Source organism: Balaenoptera physalus (assembly GCF_965194825.1).
Source record: "Balaenoptera physalus genome assembly, chromosome: 16".
In the NCBI taxonomy this organism is placed as follows: Eukaryota; Metazoa; Chordata; class Mammalia; order Artiodactyla; family Balaenopteridae; genus Balaenoptera; species Balaenoptera physalus.
Window position 1 is genome coordinate 1,185,862 of NC_138898.1, and position 16,919 is coordinate 1,202,780.

The 16,919-nt window shown below is 63.5% G+C and overlaps 2 protein-coding genes across 7 annotated transcripts; both read right to left on the reverse strand.

The window, feature by feature from the left end:
* Nucleotides 1-525: 525 nt before the first annotated feature.
* Nucleotides 526-8,355, reverse strand: OGFR (opioid growth factor receptor). 6 transcript variants are annotated; one of them, XM_082430669.1, is made up of 8 exons: nucleotides 8,037-8,355; nucleotides 5,953-5,996; nucleotides 5,213-5,291; nucleotides 4,242-4,320; nucleotides 3,393-3,459; nucleotides 2,599-2,747; nucleotides 1,135-1,879; nucleotides 526-1,028 (listed from the first exon to the last, which is right to left on the reverse strand). In XM_082430669.1, the coding sequence occupies exons 1-8, from the start codon at nucleotides 8,338-8,340 to the stop codon at nucleotides 546-548; spliced, it is 1,950 nt and encodes a 649-aa protein (XP_082286795.1). In that variant the 5' UTR covers nucleotides 8,341-8,355; the 3' UTR covers nucleotides 526-545. The 6 variants fall into 6 exon arrangements, with proteins under 6 accessions (XP_082286795.1, XP_082286794.1, XP_082286791.1 ...); XM_082430668.1 differs by having other exon boundaries at nucleotides 5,953-6,002; XM_082430665.1 differs by having other exon boundaries at nucleotides 5,934-5,996; nucleotides 8,037-8,239.
* A 2,479-nt stretch (nucleotides 8,356-10,834) lies between these two features.
* On the reverse strand, nucleotides 10,835-15,590 carry MRGBP (MRG domain binding protein). The gene is made up of 5 exons (XM_082430670.1): nucleotides 15,372-15,590; nucleotides 14,812-14,933; nucleotides 12,600-12,681; nucleotides 12,243-12,317; nucleotides 10,835-11,855 (listed from the first exon to the last, which is right to left on the reverse strand). The coding sequence occupies exons 1-5, from the start codon at nucleotides 15,517-15,519 to the stop codon at nucleotides 11,668-11,670; spliced, it is 615 nt and encodes a 204-aa protein (XP_082286796.1). The 5' UTR covers nucleotides 15,520-15,590; the 3' UTR covers nucleotides 10,835-11,667.
* Nucleotides 15,591-16,919: the final 1,329 nt, after the last annotated feature.

A 16,919-nucleotide genomic window follows, 5' to 3' on the forward strand; every position in this document is an offset into this window, starting at 1 on the left:
GATGTGGAAAGGAAGGCAGCGGTCCTGGCACGGGGGGCAAAGCCAGGTTCAGGGGTAGCATGTCCTGCGGGGTGGGGGCTGCCGAGGGAGGGAGGCACTCCGTTCCCACGCCGGGTCGGAGGGCCCAGGGGGTCCCTGTGTGTAGGACCGATGGGGTGAGGGGCTGCTGCGGCTGCCAGGGAGGGGACAGAGGGGACAGAGCCACAGAGCGCACCACTGAGCCTGCTCCCCGAGGCACATCACGGAACCCCAAATCAGGGCGCACTGAACACTGCTCCCACGCTCCTGAACCGGTGACAAAAGGCAGCCGAGGGACCAGCTGTCCAGCCCCAGAGGCTCTGGGAAGCTGTGGGGTCAGGGTGCCCAGGAGGCCTGCACCACTGCTGCACCCCAGGCACTCCCACGGGCAAAGTGGTGCCACAGCCGGGCCACGTGCACCCAGAAGGTGTCCAGCCAGCATCACTCATGAGACCAGCCCCTCCCCTGCCCCGGCCACCCACAGGGCCACCTTCGACGCCCAAACACTCAAAGTCAAATGAGTTTATTCAGAAAAGGCCTCTGCGCCAGACTAAGAAAATGGTACCCCCTCCCACCCCCCAGGCCATGAGGAGCCAAGTTACAGAGGTGGGGGGCGGGCAGCGGCACAGAGGACAAAAGAGGCGGGAAGTGAGGTCAAGGAAAGAAGGGTGCTGAAGCCCTGGCCTCCCCCAAGGGCGGGACCTGCCCTGCCAGCAGTTGCAGTAGTGGCTGCAGTGACCAGCAGGGAGAGGCCCGCAGAGCTGGGCGCTGAGAACAGTGGCGACATGGCTCCCAGGCCTGCGGCGCGGCAGGGCAGGGCCCCGGGCGTCCCCTTCCCTAAGGCTCTCCGGGCTGGACAGAGGGCCCTGCCTCCGTGGGCTCTGCCCTCTCAGCCCTCTCATCCACCTCGGGTCCTGCAGTGGCTGGGCTCCCGGGGGCACCCCGCTCCGGCCCTGCCTGGCCATCTGCTTCTTTGACCCCATTTTCCCCCTCTTCAGCCACTGGGCACCCTGAAGGGGCAGGGGGCTGGGTGGTGGCCAGCGTCAGGGTGCCATCACCTGCTGCCACCCCAGTGCCGTCCCTGGCACCCTGGTCCGTCTTCCTTCGCTTCCTCACCTCATCAGCCACCTTGGCCTCCAGGGGCTGGGGGCAGGGCTGCTCGGCCTCCTCCGGGGCTTGGCTGCCCACTTCCTGGGTCTCCGCCCCGAGGCTGCCCTGGCTGAGGGCACAGCCCTCCAAGTTCAGGGCGATCTTCTCCACCTCCGAGGCGCTCGGGCCCGGCTCCCCTGGGGCCCGCTCCCGCAGATTCGCCTCCAACTTCCTCTTCTTACTCTCCTTGGGGTTTGGAGACTCTGGCCCCTGCTCCTCGCCCGCCTCATCTCCCTGGTCCTTCTCCAAGGCTCCAGCGTCCTGGGGCTCTGTGCCAGGAGACTGGGGACCCTGGGCCACCGGGTCCCCCTCCTCATGCCTCCCTGGCCCGCAGGTCTGCCCCTGGGCTCCAGCCTCAAGGAGGGGGTCCCCAGGGCTCTCCTCCCCGTCGGCCTGCCTTGGGCGGGCCAGCCGGGGCGAGCAGGGAGGAGAGCACGGCCTGAACTTCTGCAGCTTGTCGTGGGGCCCCCAGACGAACCTGTAGCGGGGCCGGAAGTGCTCCCAGGCGAAGTACAGCAGCTCACGGCGCTGGTGCCGGCACCGCACGGTGAACACAAAGTAATCCAGGGCGCTGTGCCGGACGCCCGGCAGCTGCCGGCGCACCAGCGTCTCCTCCAGGAAGAAGCGGGCCAGGGGCGCCTGGTAGTGCTCCAGGCCCAGCTCCCCCAGAGACTTGAGGATGCGGGTGATGCGGAGGTTGTTGTGGCTGTGCCTGGAGGGGACAGGGGGCGCTGGCAGGGCTACGCGGGGGTGGGCGGCGCTCAGCCAAAGCCCACCCTTCCCCCCACCCCCACCCCAAGGGCCTGATGTCCACCACCAGAGACACTGCGGCCCACAGGCCCGTCCCCGTCCCCACCTGCTCCCCCTGCAGGGCCCCGGTCCCTGAGAAGACGGCCTGTGAACCTGGATCATGTAGATGAGGGATTGGGATGCATCCTCTAGAAGGGTGACTGTCCCCTTGGTCCCATGGAACACCCACCCCCACCTCAGCTGGAAGAGGACCAGGTGGGGACCCTGCAGAGGCGGGGGCCTCAGTTACCCACGGGCAAGGGTGGTTGCACCATCAGCAGAGTCGCGCTCTGTGCCTCCCCCAAGCCCTGCATTTCCCAAGGCGGGAGAGGGGGGCGTGCCTGCCACTCCCAGCAGGTGCAAGGCTCAGGGACGCTGTGAAGGTGCTGGAGCCCCCCTGACAACCTGACCCATGCCCACGTGGGCAGGAGGGCACAGCCAAGACGCCTGTGGACTCACGCGGCTTTCTTTAGCTCTCACACCCCTATCAGGCGGGGTCCACCCGCGCTCTGCAAGCAAGGAGGACGCCCAGAGCCTCCGGCACCGGCCCTGCAGGCCTCCTCCCCAGAGGTGCTCCTCCGCACCTGAGACCGGCCGTGCGGACCCCCGAGCTGCTGGGCCCGGGCTGAGGGGCGTCCTCACCAGTTGAGGTTCTGGAAGCGCTTCTGGTAGTTCTGCGCTCGGCACACCCGGCCCGTGTCTCGGTCCTTGAGCTGGATTCCGAAGAAGCCCAGCATGAGCTCGTAGGCCTGGACCAACCGCTTCCTGACCTCTGTGGAGCTTTTAAACGCCTGGAAAACGGCCCCGGAGAGCAGCAGGGAGCTCAGGGTGGCGCCAATGCAGTTGTGGGGCCGCACGCCTCCCTCGGTCCCCGATTCATCCCGGGGCTTCGGCTCAGCCCCTTAGGGTGAAGTGCCAGGGTGCAGAAGTCCAGGGATGGCTCTCTTCACGCAGAGCTGCCGCAAGGTCTCTCCGAGGCCTGAGGTGCTGCCGTGGCCCCAAGAGGAACTCCCTGGCCTGAGAGGGGACCTCAGGGACTCCAGGGCTGGACGCGGGGCAGCAAGCACCCACCCCGTCTCCTCGGTGCACCTGCCTGGCCGCTCTCGCGGGCTCCTTGGTTCCGGGAGCCCCCTCCCGACCATCCAGGGCATCCCCAATCCAGCCCAAACCAGGGCTGCCCAAGGCAGAGCCCGGTCACTCTGACTCTGCTCGTGGCCCCTGCCCTGGACCCCTGGATGTGAGCAATCCTCACAGTCAGATTTCTCTGGCAGCCTGCAAGGAGCACTGGGGACAGAGGCGAGGACCTCTTGGGAGGGAAGATAATTACACGGCTGGGGGGGAGGGGCTCCTCTAGCTCCTGTACCCCCAGCAGCTCCTGAACGGGCACGCGAGCCCCTGTGGCCAGCCAGGCCCCTCCCCTGGCCTTTAGAGCTCACCTCGACCTCTTGGAGCGTGAGGGGCTTGGCGTGACAGTTTACTCCTGGCTCCCGCAGGGGAAACAGCCTGTGAAGGAAGAGATGGCACGGGCCCCATCAGTTGGCAGACGCGGGCCACCAGCCACTTGGCACGCGTTGGCTGGGCAGCCTGGGGCGGCTCTCCGCTTGCCTCCGGGGGCTGGCTGGACCACACACGTGCCACGGGTTCTCACCAGTCAGTAAAGCCAAGGGGCAAGGGTGGGAGAGCTCCCGGGAGGGTGCCCAGGATGAGGGCCCAGGACAGACCCACCTACAGAAGTCCCAGCCCGCCCACTCGGCAGCAAGGGCACCTGCCAGCCACCCCCCGGGAAGCCCTCCATTCCTTTTCATTTTCACATTCTTCTGTTCCTCCCATCATTAACGCTGTGGAATTATTCCCCGGGAAACCCTGTGCCCCAGGTTGGCTCCCTGCAAGCTGTCCTTAAAGGACACTGCGTTTGTGGGGCAGCATCCGGGGGTGCCTCAAGGCACCATTAGAACCCGCCCCCGCGGCAGAGGGGCTCCGCGGACAGGCTCGCGGGGCCTCCAGCCAGCTGGTTTGCTGCTTTTCCTGTCCCCCAAGACCGGTGTCAGCTCCCAGGGGCAGAGGCTGTTTACAGCTGGAGAACCCAGAAGAACCCAGACTGCAGGACCCGGTCTCCCCTTAGCTGGTCCCGCCTGCAGCGCCGGGCACTGGGCACTGAGGGCAGTGCACCTGCTCAGTAAGCGCTGTGCCTGGGAGAGGCGGAGCCAGGCTCCAGCCTGGGCGGGACCTCAAGCCGCTCCTCCGGAGCCCCGCCCCAAAACCTCGGCCCCGCCCTGCCCACTCACCACTGGATGTAGGAGTGATTGTCCTCCAGGAGGTCGTACTCTTCCTTCCAGTTCTGAAGAATGTCCTCAATGAAACAGCCTGGGAGCCCCACGGGGACAAGTCAGCCAGGGCTCCCGAGAGCCCCTCCCCCCACCGCCCTCTGCCCCTTTCGTGAGGACCTCGGGGCCTGGCAGCTTCAGGTTGTGCACAGCTCGTGTGATTTTAACCCCACTTTGGCCAACTGCCACTCTGCCACCTGGAAAGCAGACCCTTATTGCTGATGGAGGGCAGACCTGAGTGGGCAGGCCCCATCGGGGAAGGACAAGTGGTCCCAAACCTGCACCTGTATTTGCAGAAGGGGGGCCTCGCCATACCCCACAAAGCACAGGCTGCTGGCCAGAATTCTGCCCTCAAACAGAACCTGCAGCCAAGCCCCACCCTGCAGCCTGGTCTCCCGCAGGGCAGCCCCTGTTTCTGCAAAGGGCAGGAGGGGAACACTTGAGGCTGTGCGGCCACCGGCCTGTGCCGTGGCAGGAAAGCAGCCACAGACAACACGTACGTGCAAGGGCATGGGTGGGTTCCAAGGAAACCTCACTACGGACACTGAAATCTGAATCTCATATGATTTTCACATGTAACAAAATGTTATTATATCTTAAATCTTCCCCAACCATTTAAAAACGTAAAAACTGTTCTTTCCTGTTAGCTTACACATGCTGCTTTCCCACTATAGAGGGAGAGTCGGGTAGTCGGACAGAGACGGTGCGGCCTGCAAAGCCACCAACGTTCATTGCCTGGCCCTTCGGAGCATGTTCGCCAGTGGATCCAGGCCAAGAGTTGGGGCCCTGGCAGCCCCTCAGCAGCTTCCAGGGGGCACCGTGGGGCTATCTGAAAGCCACGTGTCCAAACCAGGTCCCAGCAGACCAGACAGGCAGAGGGGAGAAGGGAGCCCCCCGAGGCTGGAGCTGCCAGCAGCCGAGCAGGTACACACCGTTAGGCAGGAACCGAATCTCGTTTTTGTAGAAACTCAGGTTGGGCATGTCACCATTGCCATCTCCTTCCACCAAATCCTGAGGAGCCAGAGAAAGGTGCCAGTCAGGACATCACCAGAACAGGCTGCCTCCAAGGGCCCCTCACACTAAAGCATTCCTGGGATGGGTGGGAGGGAGGGGGTGTCTGCTCTTGGCCCGTGAACCTCCAGACATCCTGAAGGCTGGTGAAGACCCCAAGTGCCAAGTCTGGGCCCCCCACCCCACAGGTGAGGACCAGCCTCCACACTTGGGGGACAGCAGCCACCTCTGACCACCAGCAACGACCTTCCCCTCACCAATGTGGGCCAGGGCTGGGAGGTCCCCTTCATCTGCACCCCAAAGACAGCCCAGGGATTGCCTGAGACTCTTGGGTGCAGGGAGCCGGGGCTGAGGGAAAGGAGGCTGTGAGATGGGCTAGCGGTGCCGGGCCTCCTGTGGACGAGCTGCCAGCTGGCGCCGTCACGTGTTTTAAAGGTAACGGCACTGAGATGGGAGTTAGGGCGCCGTGCTGTCACCCCATGATTAAGCGAAGGAACAGCAGGCCCAGCTGGGGTGTCCGGCAGGACGTGGGACATTGTCTGAGAAGGGCTGATGGGACACTGTCCAGCTGGCCTTCTCCGGGAGGAGGATTTGGTCCTGGGTGGGCTGCAGGGGGCAAGGGCGCTGCAGGCAGCTACCTACCGGGTAGTGGTGCCGGTACCTGCGTGTGTCCCGCGCTGCTCGCCAGTTTCGGGACCCTGTCACCTTGAGCTGGAAAGAGAGGAGACTGGATGAGACCCCCCCAAGGAGACCCTCCCCACTCCTCAAGGCAGCCAGCAAGCAGGACCCACCCCATGGAGCCCCCATCCTGGTGACGGCAGCAAGGACCTGGGCTAGCTGTCAGCAAAATCAGAGGGGGTCGGAGTAGCTGGAGTGAGGCTGGCCCCCTGCTGCTTGCTCCAGCCCTCAGGAACCCCAGGCCAATGTGCATTCTTGGGGTGGAGCCCCCCTAACTCTAGCTTCACTTTCTCCTCCCATGTTTGCTGGCTACCCTGCTTGGATCACACCCCAGGACCTTGCCCTGGGAACCCCACCTTTCCCAGCACTTCCTCCTTGCACTGTGCTCTAAGTTGTCACCTAAGGGGCTGTGTCCCTAAGGGTAGTGGCCTTGCCAGGAGGGGCCCCAGATGCTTCCCCTGGTGGGCTTCTTAGCCAGATGCCAGTTTGGCCAATGGACAGCAGATGAAACTGAAATTCAGCAGAAGCTGGCCCCGCCCCTCCATCAGTTTCCATTTGTCTGCCTCCCTGGGTCATCTCAAGAGAATGGGTCCTGACCGATGCTGGTCACGTGCACAGCTCAGAGCAGGGTCAGCCCCACAGATGCACAAATGACAGAGCCCAGGACGAAGCACCAAAAAGCCATGCTGGGACCCAGTGTGGGGCAGCCAGGGAGGACCATGGGGGCCCCTGCGGGAGAGGGGATAGGGACTTTGTAGAGGGACAGAAGCCATAGCAGGAAGGAGACAGGAAAGAGGTCAGAGGATTGTGGGCATCTCACAGGGAGGTCAAGGTGCCAGAGCACTGCTTTAGGAGCGTGGCCCATGGAACTATGGTGGTGACAGTGTCCTCTCACCTAAGCTGCACCATGCCCAGTGGGCATCTGCCTGCGGAAAGAGCCAGATTCCTGCCCTGTGACTCCTGTGACCCTGACCACTGCCCAGCCTACCTCCCTGAAACACTAGAGAAGTGCCGAGGCCGCCGGCCTTCCAGCCAGGCCCAGGAGCCCCTTGGGGTCCCTCTCGCTGACTGACCACTCCAAGACACAGAGAGAAACCTGAAAAACCAGAGCTCTCATCTGCTACGGGGAGAATCCATCCCCGACACCACACAGGCTGGAATTCAAGACTCCCTAGACATGGTGCCAGGAGGCCCCCATCCCAAAGTGAGGGGGACACATGGTGTCAGCTACCACTTGGGGCCTTCCCTCTTACCCGGAACCCCAGCTGCACCCACTCCGGGAATGTGACACCTGGCGAGCACTAGCAAGTAACCGCTGGTAATGATGAGTAACCATGGTTATGACAAGTAACCAGTGGTGACAACGAGTAACCGGTGGGCACAGCCGGCCACCCTGGCGCAGGCACGCCACACACATGTAGCCTCCAAGGCCACCTCCAAGACGACGTGAGGTCAGCCCCAGCCAGAGTGGGTGGGTGCCGCGCTGAGGATCAGTGGGGGTGGGGCAGGCTGGGGGCTCCGGGGCCTGAGGGAAGCTGGAGTCCTGGACAGCGGGGCAGGGTGAGGTGCCCCCCGAGCGGCGCCAGGGTGCAGGAGGGAGCTCCAGGAGGCAGAGAGGAGCAGTGGAGGGGGCCAGCACTGAGGGCTGGGGCCTCTTCAAAGGACAGAGCCAGGGCCTGAGGCTGGGGCAGGACAGAGAGGAGTCCAGGATGTGCGGGGCCGCCCCCTTGAGGAGGTGTCCTTACACAGATTTGGTCCTGGGGACACGGGTCTGAGGGTGGCCCTGGATTCCCTGCAAGGTGCCCTGGTGCGGGGGCGGGGGGTGCGGGGGAGGGGGCCGGGCGGATCTCAGGGTGTCCTGGGGATCACGATGGGGGAGGAGGACAGGGCAGGGAAGAGGGCAACCGCTGGAGATGGGGAGCCGGGCCCCAAGCCGGGTCTCCGGGAGGGGCCTCCACACCCGGCCCCCGGGTCGGGGGGGAACGATTTTACAGGAGCCGGGCCTTGCCCCCTATTCCAACGCGGCCTCCCCAGGGGCGCCGGGTACCCAACGCGCGGGGGCGGCACCTGGAACGCGCTGGGCCGCGGGTCCGCCTCGGCCTCCACGTCCCCCGGAGCGCCGGCCTCGCCATCCTCGTCGGCCCCGGCCCTCGGGCCCTCGCCGTCCTCCTCCTCGTCCTCCTCCCAGGTCGAGTCGCAGTCCGGGTCCTCCATACTCCGGCGGCGGCGGGACCCGCTCTGGCGGAAGCGAAAGTGATAGAGGGAGGAAGCGCGGGGGCGTGCCGGGGGGCGTGCCGGGGGCGTGCCGGGGGCGTGCCGGGGGCGGGCCCGGGGCTGCCGACTCCGTCCGCCCCGCCCGCAGGAGGCCCATCCCCAGGAGGCCCCCTGAAGGATGTCCCCCTGGAGGAGGCCCATCACCCCGAGAAAGCCCCTCCGGAGGACGCTCGCCCCCTTCCGCCGTGAGGTTGCCCGCCACCCATGCCCACCTTGGTGGTTTCTCCCTGGAGAAGCCCCCTGGAGGATGCTCCCCGAGGACACCCCCTCAGGATCCACCCAGAATATCCCTTTCCCCTGGGAAAATGTCCCCCCAAAAGATGTTTCCCTGGAGGATGCTTGCCTCCCCAACCCACCAACCTGAAAAGTCTCTCTTCCACTGTCCGGGAATGTTCCCCTCCACCCTGAGATTCCCCACCCTGGAGATCTTTTTCTTGGAGGATGCTTACCTCCTAGAAGTCCAGAACCATCCCCTGGAAGAAGCCCCGCCCCCATGCCCTCCTCAGAAGAATGTAGCCCAGGATGCCCTCTCCTCTGAGGATGTTTCCAGAGGGTCCCTGTCCCCCAGAGCACCCCCCAGAATGTCCCTTCCCCTCCAGAACATTCCCCCTGGAGGATACCTCTCTCCACCATCGTGCCCTCTCAGGATGACCTGAGGCAGGATGTCCCCCGAAGGGTGGCCCCCCTGGCAGTTGTCCACAGCATGTCCCCCACCCCATACGAGTGTGTGGAGGATGTCCCCCCGCAAGGATGCCCCCAGGAGGACACCCCCTGGAAGTTGTCCCCCAGGTGTCCCCCCAGGATGCCCTCCAGGTGTCGGCTGGGGCAGCAGTCTCATCAGATTTCCTTCGGGGACTGAACTGCTTTCAAGCCCCCTCAGATGGTTGGTAGAAGCCATCTTCCTGGGCAGTAGGGCAGAGATCCCTGTGTCCCCTCCAAAGGTTCACAACTGGGCAGTTTTCTTCTTCAAGGCCAGCGGGAAAGTCTCTCTCCAGTAGAGAGTCCCATAGTGCAGTGTCCTTGTGGGTCTGCCCTCTTGTCCCCTTTGCTGCATTATAATGGTTATAAGAAAGCACAGGGGCTGCCTGCACTTACGAGGGGGCACCAGGCAAAGACCCAAACACCTGGAGGCAGAAATGACCGGGGATCATCCTCAGGGCTGTTCAACACAGACTGAGGCCCAGCCCAGCCCCCGGGGATGCTGACCTCGCCCAGCGCTGCAAGTCAGCTAGCAGGCCTCAGGGGACGTGACAGTCCTCAAGCTGTGCAGCTGGGGACGACCCAGAGCTGAACAGAACCTGCCAATCTTGGCCGTGGGCACAGCTAAAGACCTCTTTTGGTGCTGGTGCCAATTCCTTGCAGACTCACCAACCTGTTACCTCTCTGGGTACCGTCTTGCCTGGACGACTTTCTAAAAGGACAGTGGTGACTCCGCCAAAGGTATGGAGCTCTGGGCATTTCTGCAAATCGTCTGCCACCGATGGCCTGGGCAGGTGTCCCGAGGAGCAGGCGATAGAAGAGCTGCCAGGCATCGGGTGGGGCTGGCCCACCGCAGGCTGCGGCCGCGGGCCTGGCCTTCTTAGCTGACTTGCAGCTGGCCTCGGAGACCCTGGCTGTGACTTCCAGCCTCTGATGGGGGCACTGATGGGTGCTGGGGTGCCCTCCAGGGCTGGGCAGCTCTGAGAGCACGTGGGCGGTCAGGCTCCCCACCTCTGCCCCAGAGAACAGACAAGCATGCAGCGGAGACAGGGCCATGGCCCCAGCCTGCGGCGCTCAGAGCACAGCCTTCCCACGGCTGCCTGCTGCCACACAAGGCTTGTTCTCAGACGCTGCCCAGCTTCTGCTTTACAAGTGCCAGTCACACCCAACTGCACCTGGTCTCCATCTAGATTCCCCTCCCCGTGGCAGGAGGTTACCTCCGAGGGTGTGATCTTCTGCTGGAGACTTACCCCACAGGGGCCCCCCATGCAGCAGGTCTGACTGTGGGGTGCAAGCTTCTGCCCCAGCTTCCCGCACAGGGCAGTCGGGCTGGAAGGCCAGGGCTGCTCAGGGTCGGCAGACCCGACCCAGGACACTCAACCTGACACAAGACACTGCCGGACAGTGTCGGCCCTGCCAGGGAAGCGGGTGCCGGCCTCTGACCCCACGCCAGGTGACCTCAGCCCATGGAGCTCCTGGCCTGGCCTCGTGGGCTCAGCCAGTTCTGACCTCCTGCTCCTGATGGTGGGGGACAGGTGGCATTCAATGTCCTCGTGGTTTGTCAAGATGAGGGCGAGCACCTTCGCCGTCACTCGGGAGGCCCGGCTGCGCCTCTCAACACAAGCTCAGCCGGAATTCTCACCGTCACATTCGTTTGTTCTTGGGAAGGAGGCACCAGCTCCGGCTGGTTTGCTCTCTTGACATTCTGTTGAAGGATTGCTTACATGCAACAAAGTAGCCACTCTGGAACCTGCTGTTACTAGGTTGTATATTCATTGTATCAAGTGATCCAGTACATCAAAGTTAGCTTCAGTTATAAATCTTGAAAAGATACAACTTCCTACTGTAGGAGAAGTTAACTTACTTTGGTATCAAAATCACACAACTCCAGGTTGCTTTTTTGTGTTTTAATGTCCCTCAGTCAAACACTAGTGTACCTCGGTCAGCCCGGGGCCCAGGCTGCGGCGGGTCAGCCCCACGTCCTGCCTCCCTCCACATGCTCATTTGGTCTGTTTGCGAGTTACTTGAGAATACAAAAATAACCGCTACAAATTCTCTGTATCGGCATATAAAAACTGAGCAAAAAGTATCTCAGTGGTCTGTTACCTTAAAACAAAACATCTCAGAAAAAATACAACACAGGTTTAACTTCTGCAGTATTTTTTTTCATATAAAACACTAGTAAAATAGGCTTCTTAAAAATTAAATAGTGAAATACCAACCAAATTATATACATCGTTACAGTACAAGTGAATGAGGCAAAATACCCAGTTCTCAGTCTCTCGGGTGGTGGAGGGGCCGGCGCCGGCGGCCTGACGCTCTCCTGAGGCCGCAGTCAGGTGAGAGCGGTAGACAGAAGGACAGATGGACAAACGGGAAGACCGGGGCTCCTCAGAGCAGAGAGGCGGGTCGGTGTGTTATTGCTGGCTGTGCACCGCTCTCTGCCCATGCAGCCTGGTCCGCAGGCCCATGCCAACGCTTAGCCACCGGCGCAGCTCGGCCGTTGTCACGAAGCCACGACTGTCCGGAGCGGCCGTGGCCGGGGCTCACACCTCTCGGGTCTCAGCATCTGAATGGGTCCCGTTCCGGTCGTCAGGGGCCATCTGAGCCCAGGCGCTCTGAGTGGCACCGCGGGAGCCTCTGGCACCTGAGGGCAGGCAGCAGGCCCGGTGGCATTTGACCCGCCGACCGCCTGGTGACCACGGTGCCCGCCTGCTGTGAGCGTCTACGTCCGGCGCCGCTTGGCCGCGCTGGGGCTGGAGGGGTTGCTGTTGGCGGTCAGGACTTTGTCGGTGACCCGGCTGCGCTTCCGCTTGTCCGGCCCCTCTTTGGACCCCAAGTCTGAGTTGCTCTTGTCTTTGTCTTTGCTGGACTTTTCTGTTGCTTTCCCCAAGCTTCCTGAAGATGAAAAAACTGGGAGACAAAATCATTTGGCTGAAAACAGAATATCCAAAATTTTATTTCATCTTCCTGTTCAGTTTAAGAAATCTACACCTACATACATGACATTGACCCCAAAAGGCTCCTCCCGAACTGGGGGTGCTTCAGTCGGACACCCTCCTGCACCCCGTGACCACTGACCAGGCCCGGGGCCAGGCTGCCCCGTGCCCCCCTCCCCGCCCCGTGCCAGCCCCGTGCGTGACCTCCCAGCGTGGGAGGCTCTGCCTGAGCAGACGGAAGCGGCCTTCTCAGCTGCTGAGCCAGGTGCCAGGCCCTGGCTGCCCGCGACGGGGAGGCCTTGCCAGGCTGGGGTGCTGTGCCCCTAGGGCCCCAGGAGGGGCGGGCGAGCTCCATACTTACCATCATCGGCCACATTGTGGGGGTCCACATCTTCCTTCATTTCCTCGTTCGTTTCCTCCTCAATGACCACTTTTCCTGGGGGGAGACGGCCGACGGTGACCTAGAGCCCGGGGCAGTGGGCGCCGCAGCCCCACCCGACCTGCAGCGGCTCAGGCCAGGGGCTCCTCCTGACTCGGGAGGCGTGTATGTCCTTCAGGAAGTCCTCCCCCAGTCCCGGGGGCCCCCAGACCTCCCCCTCCAAGAGGGCCCAGCATCACCTGCCAGTGACGCTCACTCCCCGAGGCTCGTGACCTTCACCCTGACACCACCGCCCTCGGCCTTTCCTAGTTCCCAAATCTGCTCTCGCCCGAGTCTCACCTTCTCGGACTTCTTGAATGATTTCGTCTGGAAGGACGAAGTTCCTCTCTGGATTTGGGAATGGGAGAATCTCAGACTCGTGCTGATGGCAAACAGGGCATTTTGGGTTTTTTTAAGAAACAAAGAAGAAAATGTGATTTTAAAAGTCACATTCAAAAGAAAATGTGACTAAAGATATGTAAGACAACTCAGGAGCGACCAATGAACACACGTGACTGTCTTGGGGGCTGCAGTGGGCAGGCGCAGGGCTGAGACCTTTCTTCTTTCTCTTGTACAGTCTACAAGGGGCTGGCTTGTCACAGAGACCCAGACGAGGCAAAACTACAGTGTGAGCCACAGGCAGGCATCATGATGGGAAGAATAAGGGTTTAGTGTCACCTGAGATGATGCCAGGGCAGCTCCGCCGGCTGGCACGCCTCCGGGGGCAGAATCAGGCAGCGCTGTCATGCCGGCCTGGCCCGGCTGCATGGGCTCCCCCTCCAGGAGAGCGCCTTCAGAGCCTGCGACAGCCGTGAGGAAAGGCCATGGTGCCTGGGTCCCGTCTCCGGGGGGAAGGAGCCAGGGAGGCAGGGAGAGCCACCCCCGTAGAAACCAGGTAAGCAAAGCAAAATGGAAGGAAGTCACACACATGCCAGAGGGACAGAGACCCCGGAAACATGGACCGCCAGACGAGGAGAAAGGTGAGCTGGTGGGAAGGGTCTCTAGGGCGGGAGGGGGGTCAGGAGACAGGGCCTCCAGTCCCCAACTTGGGAGCTGTGCTGACAAGCCAGGTGGTCAGCATGTAAATGTGCCACAACCAACATCCGGGAGCTTCGCAAACCCCGAGGGCGCCTGGGCTCACGGTCACCTTGTGGGGTGCGGTCCACAGACTCATATTTACAAGGCCCCAGGTGACCGAGGCATCAGCTCCATGGCGGTGCTGGGGTCTAAGAAAGTGAGGGGAGAGGGGCCACGTGTCCTGGGCTGAGACTCCTGGGTGGCCCCCCACAGTGTCACGTGGGCCCTGTGCTGGGCGTCACAGCCACAGGACCTTGGAGCCAGTACCTGCGCCCGAAAGCCAACTGTCTCCTACCGCACCAGGGCCCCCCAGGACAGGGGCCCTGCCATACTCATCTGTGTCTAGCTCCTGGCCGCCAGCCTGGGGTCAGGGTGCAGGAAGTTCCTGGGGGTCAGGTGACCCCCAACATGACAAGCATGGGAGCCCTGTCAAGCCTCTGAACACAGGAATTCTCGGGGAGCGGGGCCCCAGCTGGTGGGCACGGCCCCTCTGCAGGGCCTGCTTTAGTTTAGCGGCTTCTCCTCGAGTTTCCAGGGTACTGACTGTGGGCCAGGGGCTCAGATCCAGGGCCCAGCTGTCAGTTCCCCTTTCTATGGGAGATTGACGAGGCGCAAACGACTTGCCCAAGACCAACAGGGAGCGAGCGGCAGCGCAGTTTATGGACACAAGAAGGCCCGGGCTTCGCTCTCCACCTCACAGATGCGCAGCAGGGCTCAGCTGGGCGGCTGGGGCAGCCCCAAGTCCCGAGGAGAGGCAGAGCCTTGCCTAACCCCAGCACGGTCTCCCACCCTGCTGGTCACCTGACATCCCCACTGCCACTCATTCTCCAGACACCCCGGCCTCCTCTGCGTCCCCTGACGCACCAATGCCTGCTGCCACAGGGCCTTGACGCCTGCCATTCCTCTGCCGGGAATGCCCACCTGTCTTTTCTGCCGTCCTGGTTACCTAGCTAACCTTTTCCCCCTCAGACACGGCCAGCTGGGGGTTCCATGAGGCCTGGGCCCCTGCCTGCCTGGTTCTCACAGAAACCACCAGATTCATCTTAATAGGACTCAGACCCGGTCACCTCCCTGCCTAGAGCACTCGGAGACTTTCCACAAGGCTGACAACGGCCTAAGAGCCCCTCCCACGAGCTTCAGCTCCCTAGTTATCTCCTGGCGAGATCTTAACCGACCCCCCAACCCCCCACCTAAGGTAGCTTCCAGGCAATAACTAGCTACCGTCGTTAGGCTTGTGTTTTTCGTAAAACTACTCAGAGCCATCTTGTTCAACAACTGGTCCCCTGTGGGACATCCCAGACATCAAGGTCCCTGAGGCCAGGGCCCGGCAAGGACCCAGGGAGAAGGCATGGAGGGGCTCCCTGCCCCCAGCTCTGCCTGGGGGAGGGAGGGGCTTTGGCCCTGGGAGGGCTGGGGAGGGTGGGGGCCTGCTCACCAGTGCCTGCATGTCATACATGGTGCTCAGGTGGTCCCAGATGACCTTGGAGGGGACCTGCCGCCCGATGTTCTGGCTGAATTTGTCTCGGATACAGATCATGTGGAAGTGCCGGTTCACACCTGCAGAAGGAAGGGGTCAGCTTGTGGGGAGGGGCGGGCCAGCAGGTAGGGTGGGCAAGAGAGGTGGGGGGCAAGGGGGCGAGAGGAGCAGTGGTTGGAGGGGGTGGGGGTCAGGGGAGCAGGGGTGGGGGAAAGCGGGGAGAGGAAAGGGCAGGGGTCAGCGGGGAAGGAGCAAAGACGGGCCGGGGTGGCTGGGCGCAGGAGCGGGCAGAGTCGGGCGTGGTTAGGGTACAGAAGGGGCAGCGGGGGCAGGAGCGGGGGCTGCGGGAGGGGGCGGCGTGCAGGGGAGGGCAGGGGTGGGGTGCGCAGGTGGGGGCAGGGTCGGCGGGGGTGCAGGCACAGGAGGCCCCGCCCCGTCCGCCCCGCGCGCGCCCCCGGCCGTTGCCCGCCGCCCCGCCCCCACGCGGGTGCGCGGCCTCGGCGCGGCGCTCCGCTCACCGACGGGCTTGTGGCCCAGCATGGCGTGGAAAAGGCACACCTCCACCTCCGGGCTCCACACCACCGTCTCCTCGGCAGGGCTGGTGGCCGCCTCCCCCGGCCCCTTGTCGCCCGCCGCGCCGCCGCCGCCCACCTCAGCCTCCCCCATGGCCCGGCCGCCCAGCGACGAGCCCCCGGCGGGAGCTGGCGCGGCCACGGGCTCCGCGCAGGCGCACTCCACGGGGCGGGCGCGCGCTCGGTGGGTTCGCTCTCGGGCTCGCGCGCGGCGCCTGCGCAGGCGCAGCTGAGGGCTGGATCGCGGCGCCCCCTGGCGGCCCGGTCCCGCGGCGAAGCGCCGTCAGAGTGCGGATCACTGGAAGGAGGGGGTTTGGGGAGAGGGATGGAAACGCCCTAAATTAGGTTGTGGCGATATCTGCACGTGGCGATATCTGCACAGCTCGGGATAAACCCCGCTGAACTGTACGCTTTAAATGGCGGAATTTCAAGTTACACCTCAGTAAAGCACCTAAGAAGAAAAGCAGCAGGAAACCTACAATGCCTGCGAGTGTGGGCTCCAAGAGCTTCCACTGCCCCTGGCCTGAGCGCCGCAGAGGGGCTCCTGCGCACCGGGGCAGGGGTGTCCGGGCCCATCCTCCCCGACCCGGGCCTCTAGAGTGGTCGGCAGGTGAGCCCTGGCCGCGGAGGGGCGGGGCCTGGGCCTGGGCAGAGTCTGGTTCGAGGGCGGGGCCAAGCGGGGCGCCGGCCTGGGGGCAGTCCCGTGACGAGCTCAAAGCAGCACCCAATGAAGGCCGCCGGCTCCGCCCCCCATCCCCGCCCACCTCGGGCTTCTCCCCGCCCCCTACCCACCCCGTCATGTCCACCGCGGTGCCCGGGGAGGGTGCTCTAGGCGAGGAACGCTCTTCGCCTGACGCTGAGTGTAGACTCTTCGTCGGGCTTCCGGGTCCCCTTCCGGCTCTGCGGCCTGCCAGCTGTGTGAGCCGGCAAGGCGCTGAGCCTCTCCAGGCCGCAGTGTCCTCCTCCGTGCAAAGGGAGCGACGACGGCGCCTTCCCCCGGGGTGCTGATGGGGGCTGGTTTCTGCTTGGGCGACCCGGGCACACGCTCGGGCTTCTTAGCAAACATTTGGAGCCACTCTGGCCAGCCTCACCCCCTGGGACAGCCCGGGGACTCAGAGCCTGAGTCTTGGCTTCCCATCCGTGAAGGGCGCTGCTGGCGATGCCGGCCTCCGCAAAGTGGGGAGACGTGGCCCATAGAGGATTCTACAATGGCCCAGGGCCACCAGCCGTCCTGGGAGCCACGATGTGGCTGGACGTTGTGATTCTAGCTGGGCCTGTGCTCCTCTCCTCTCTCTGACGCACAGGTGGGGCTCCCCCCAGGGGGTTGCTGCGAGGTGGGAATGAAGCAGGGCCCAAAGCCACTTAACACGGGCTCTGTCACACAGGAAGTGCTAACAGACAGTGGCCCTCACCACTTATCTCCCTACTGTTCCGGGGCTCGTTGTGGTCCCTGCTCCTCCACCACATTCGCCCTCTTTTCATCCCCTGCCCCAT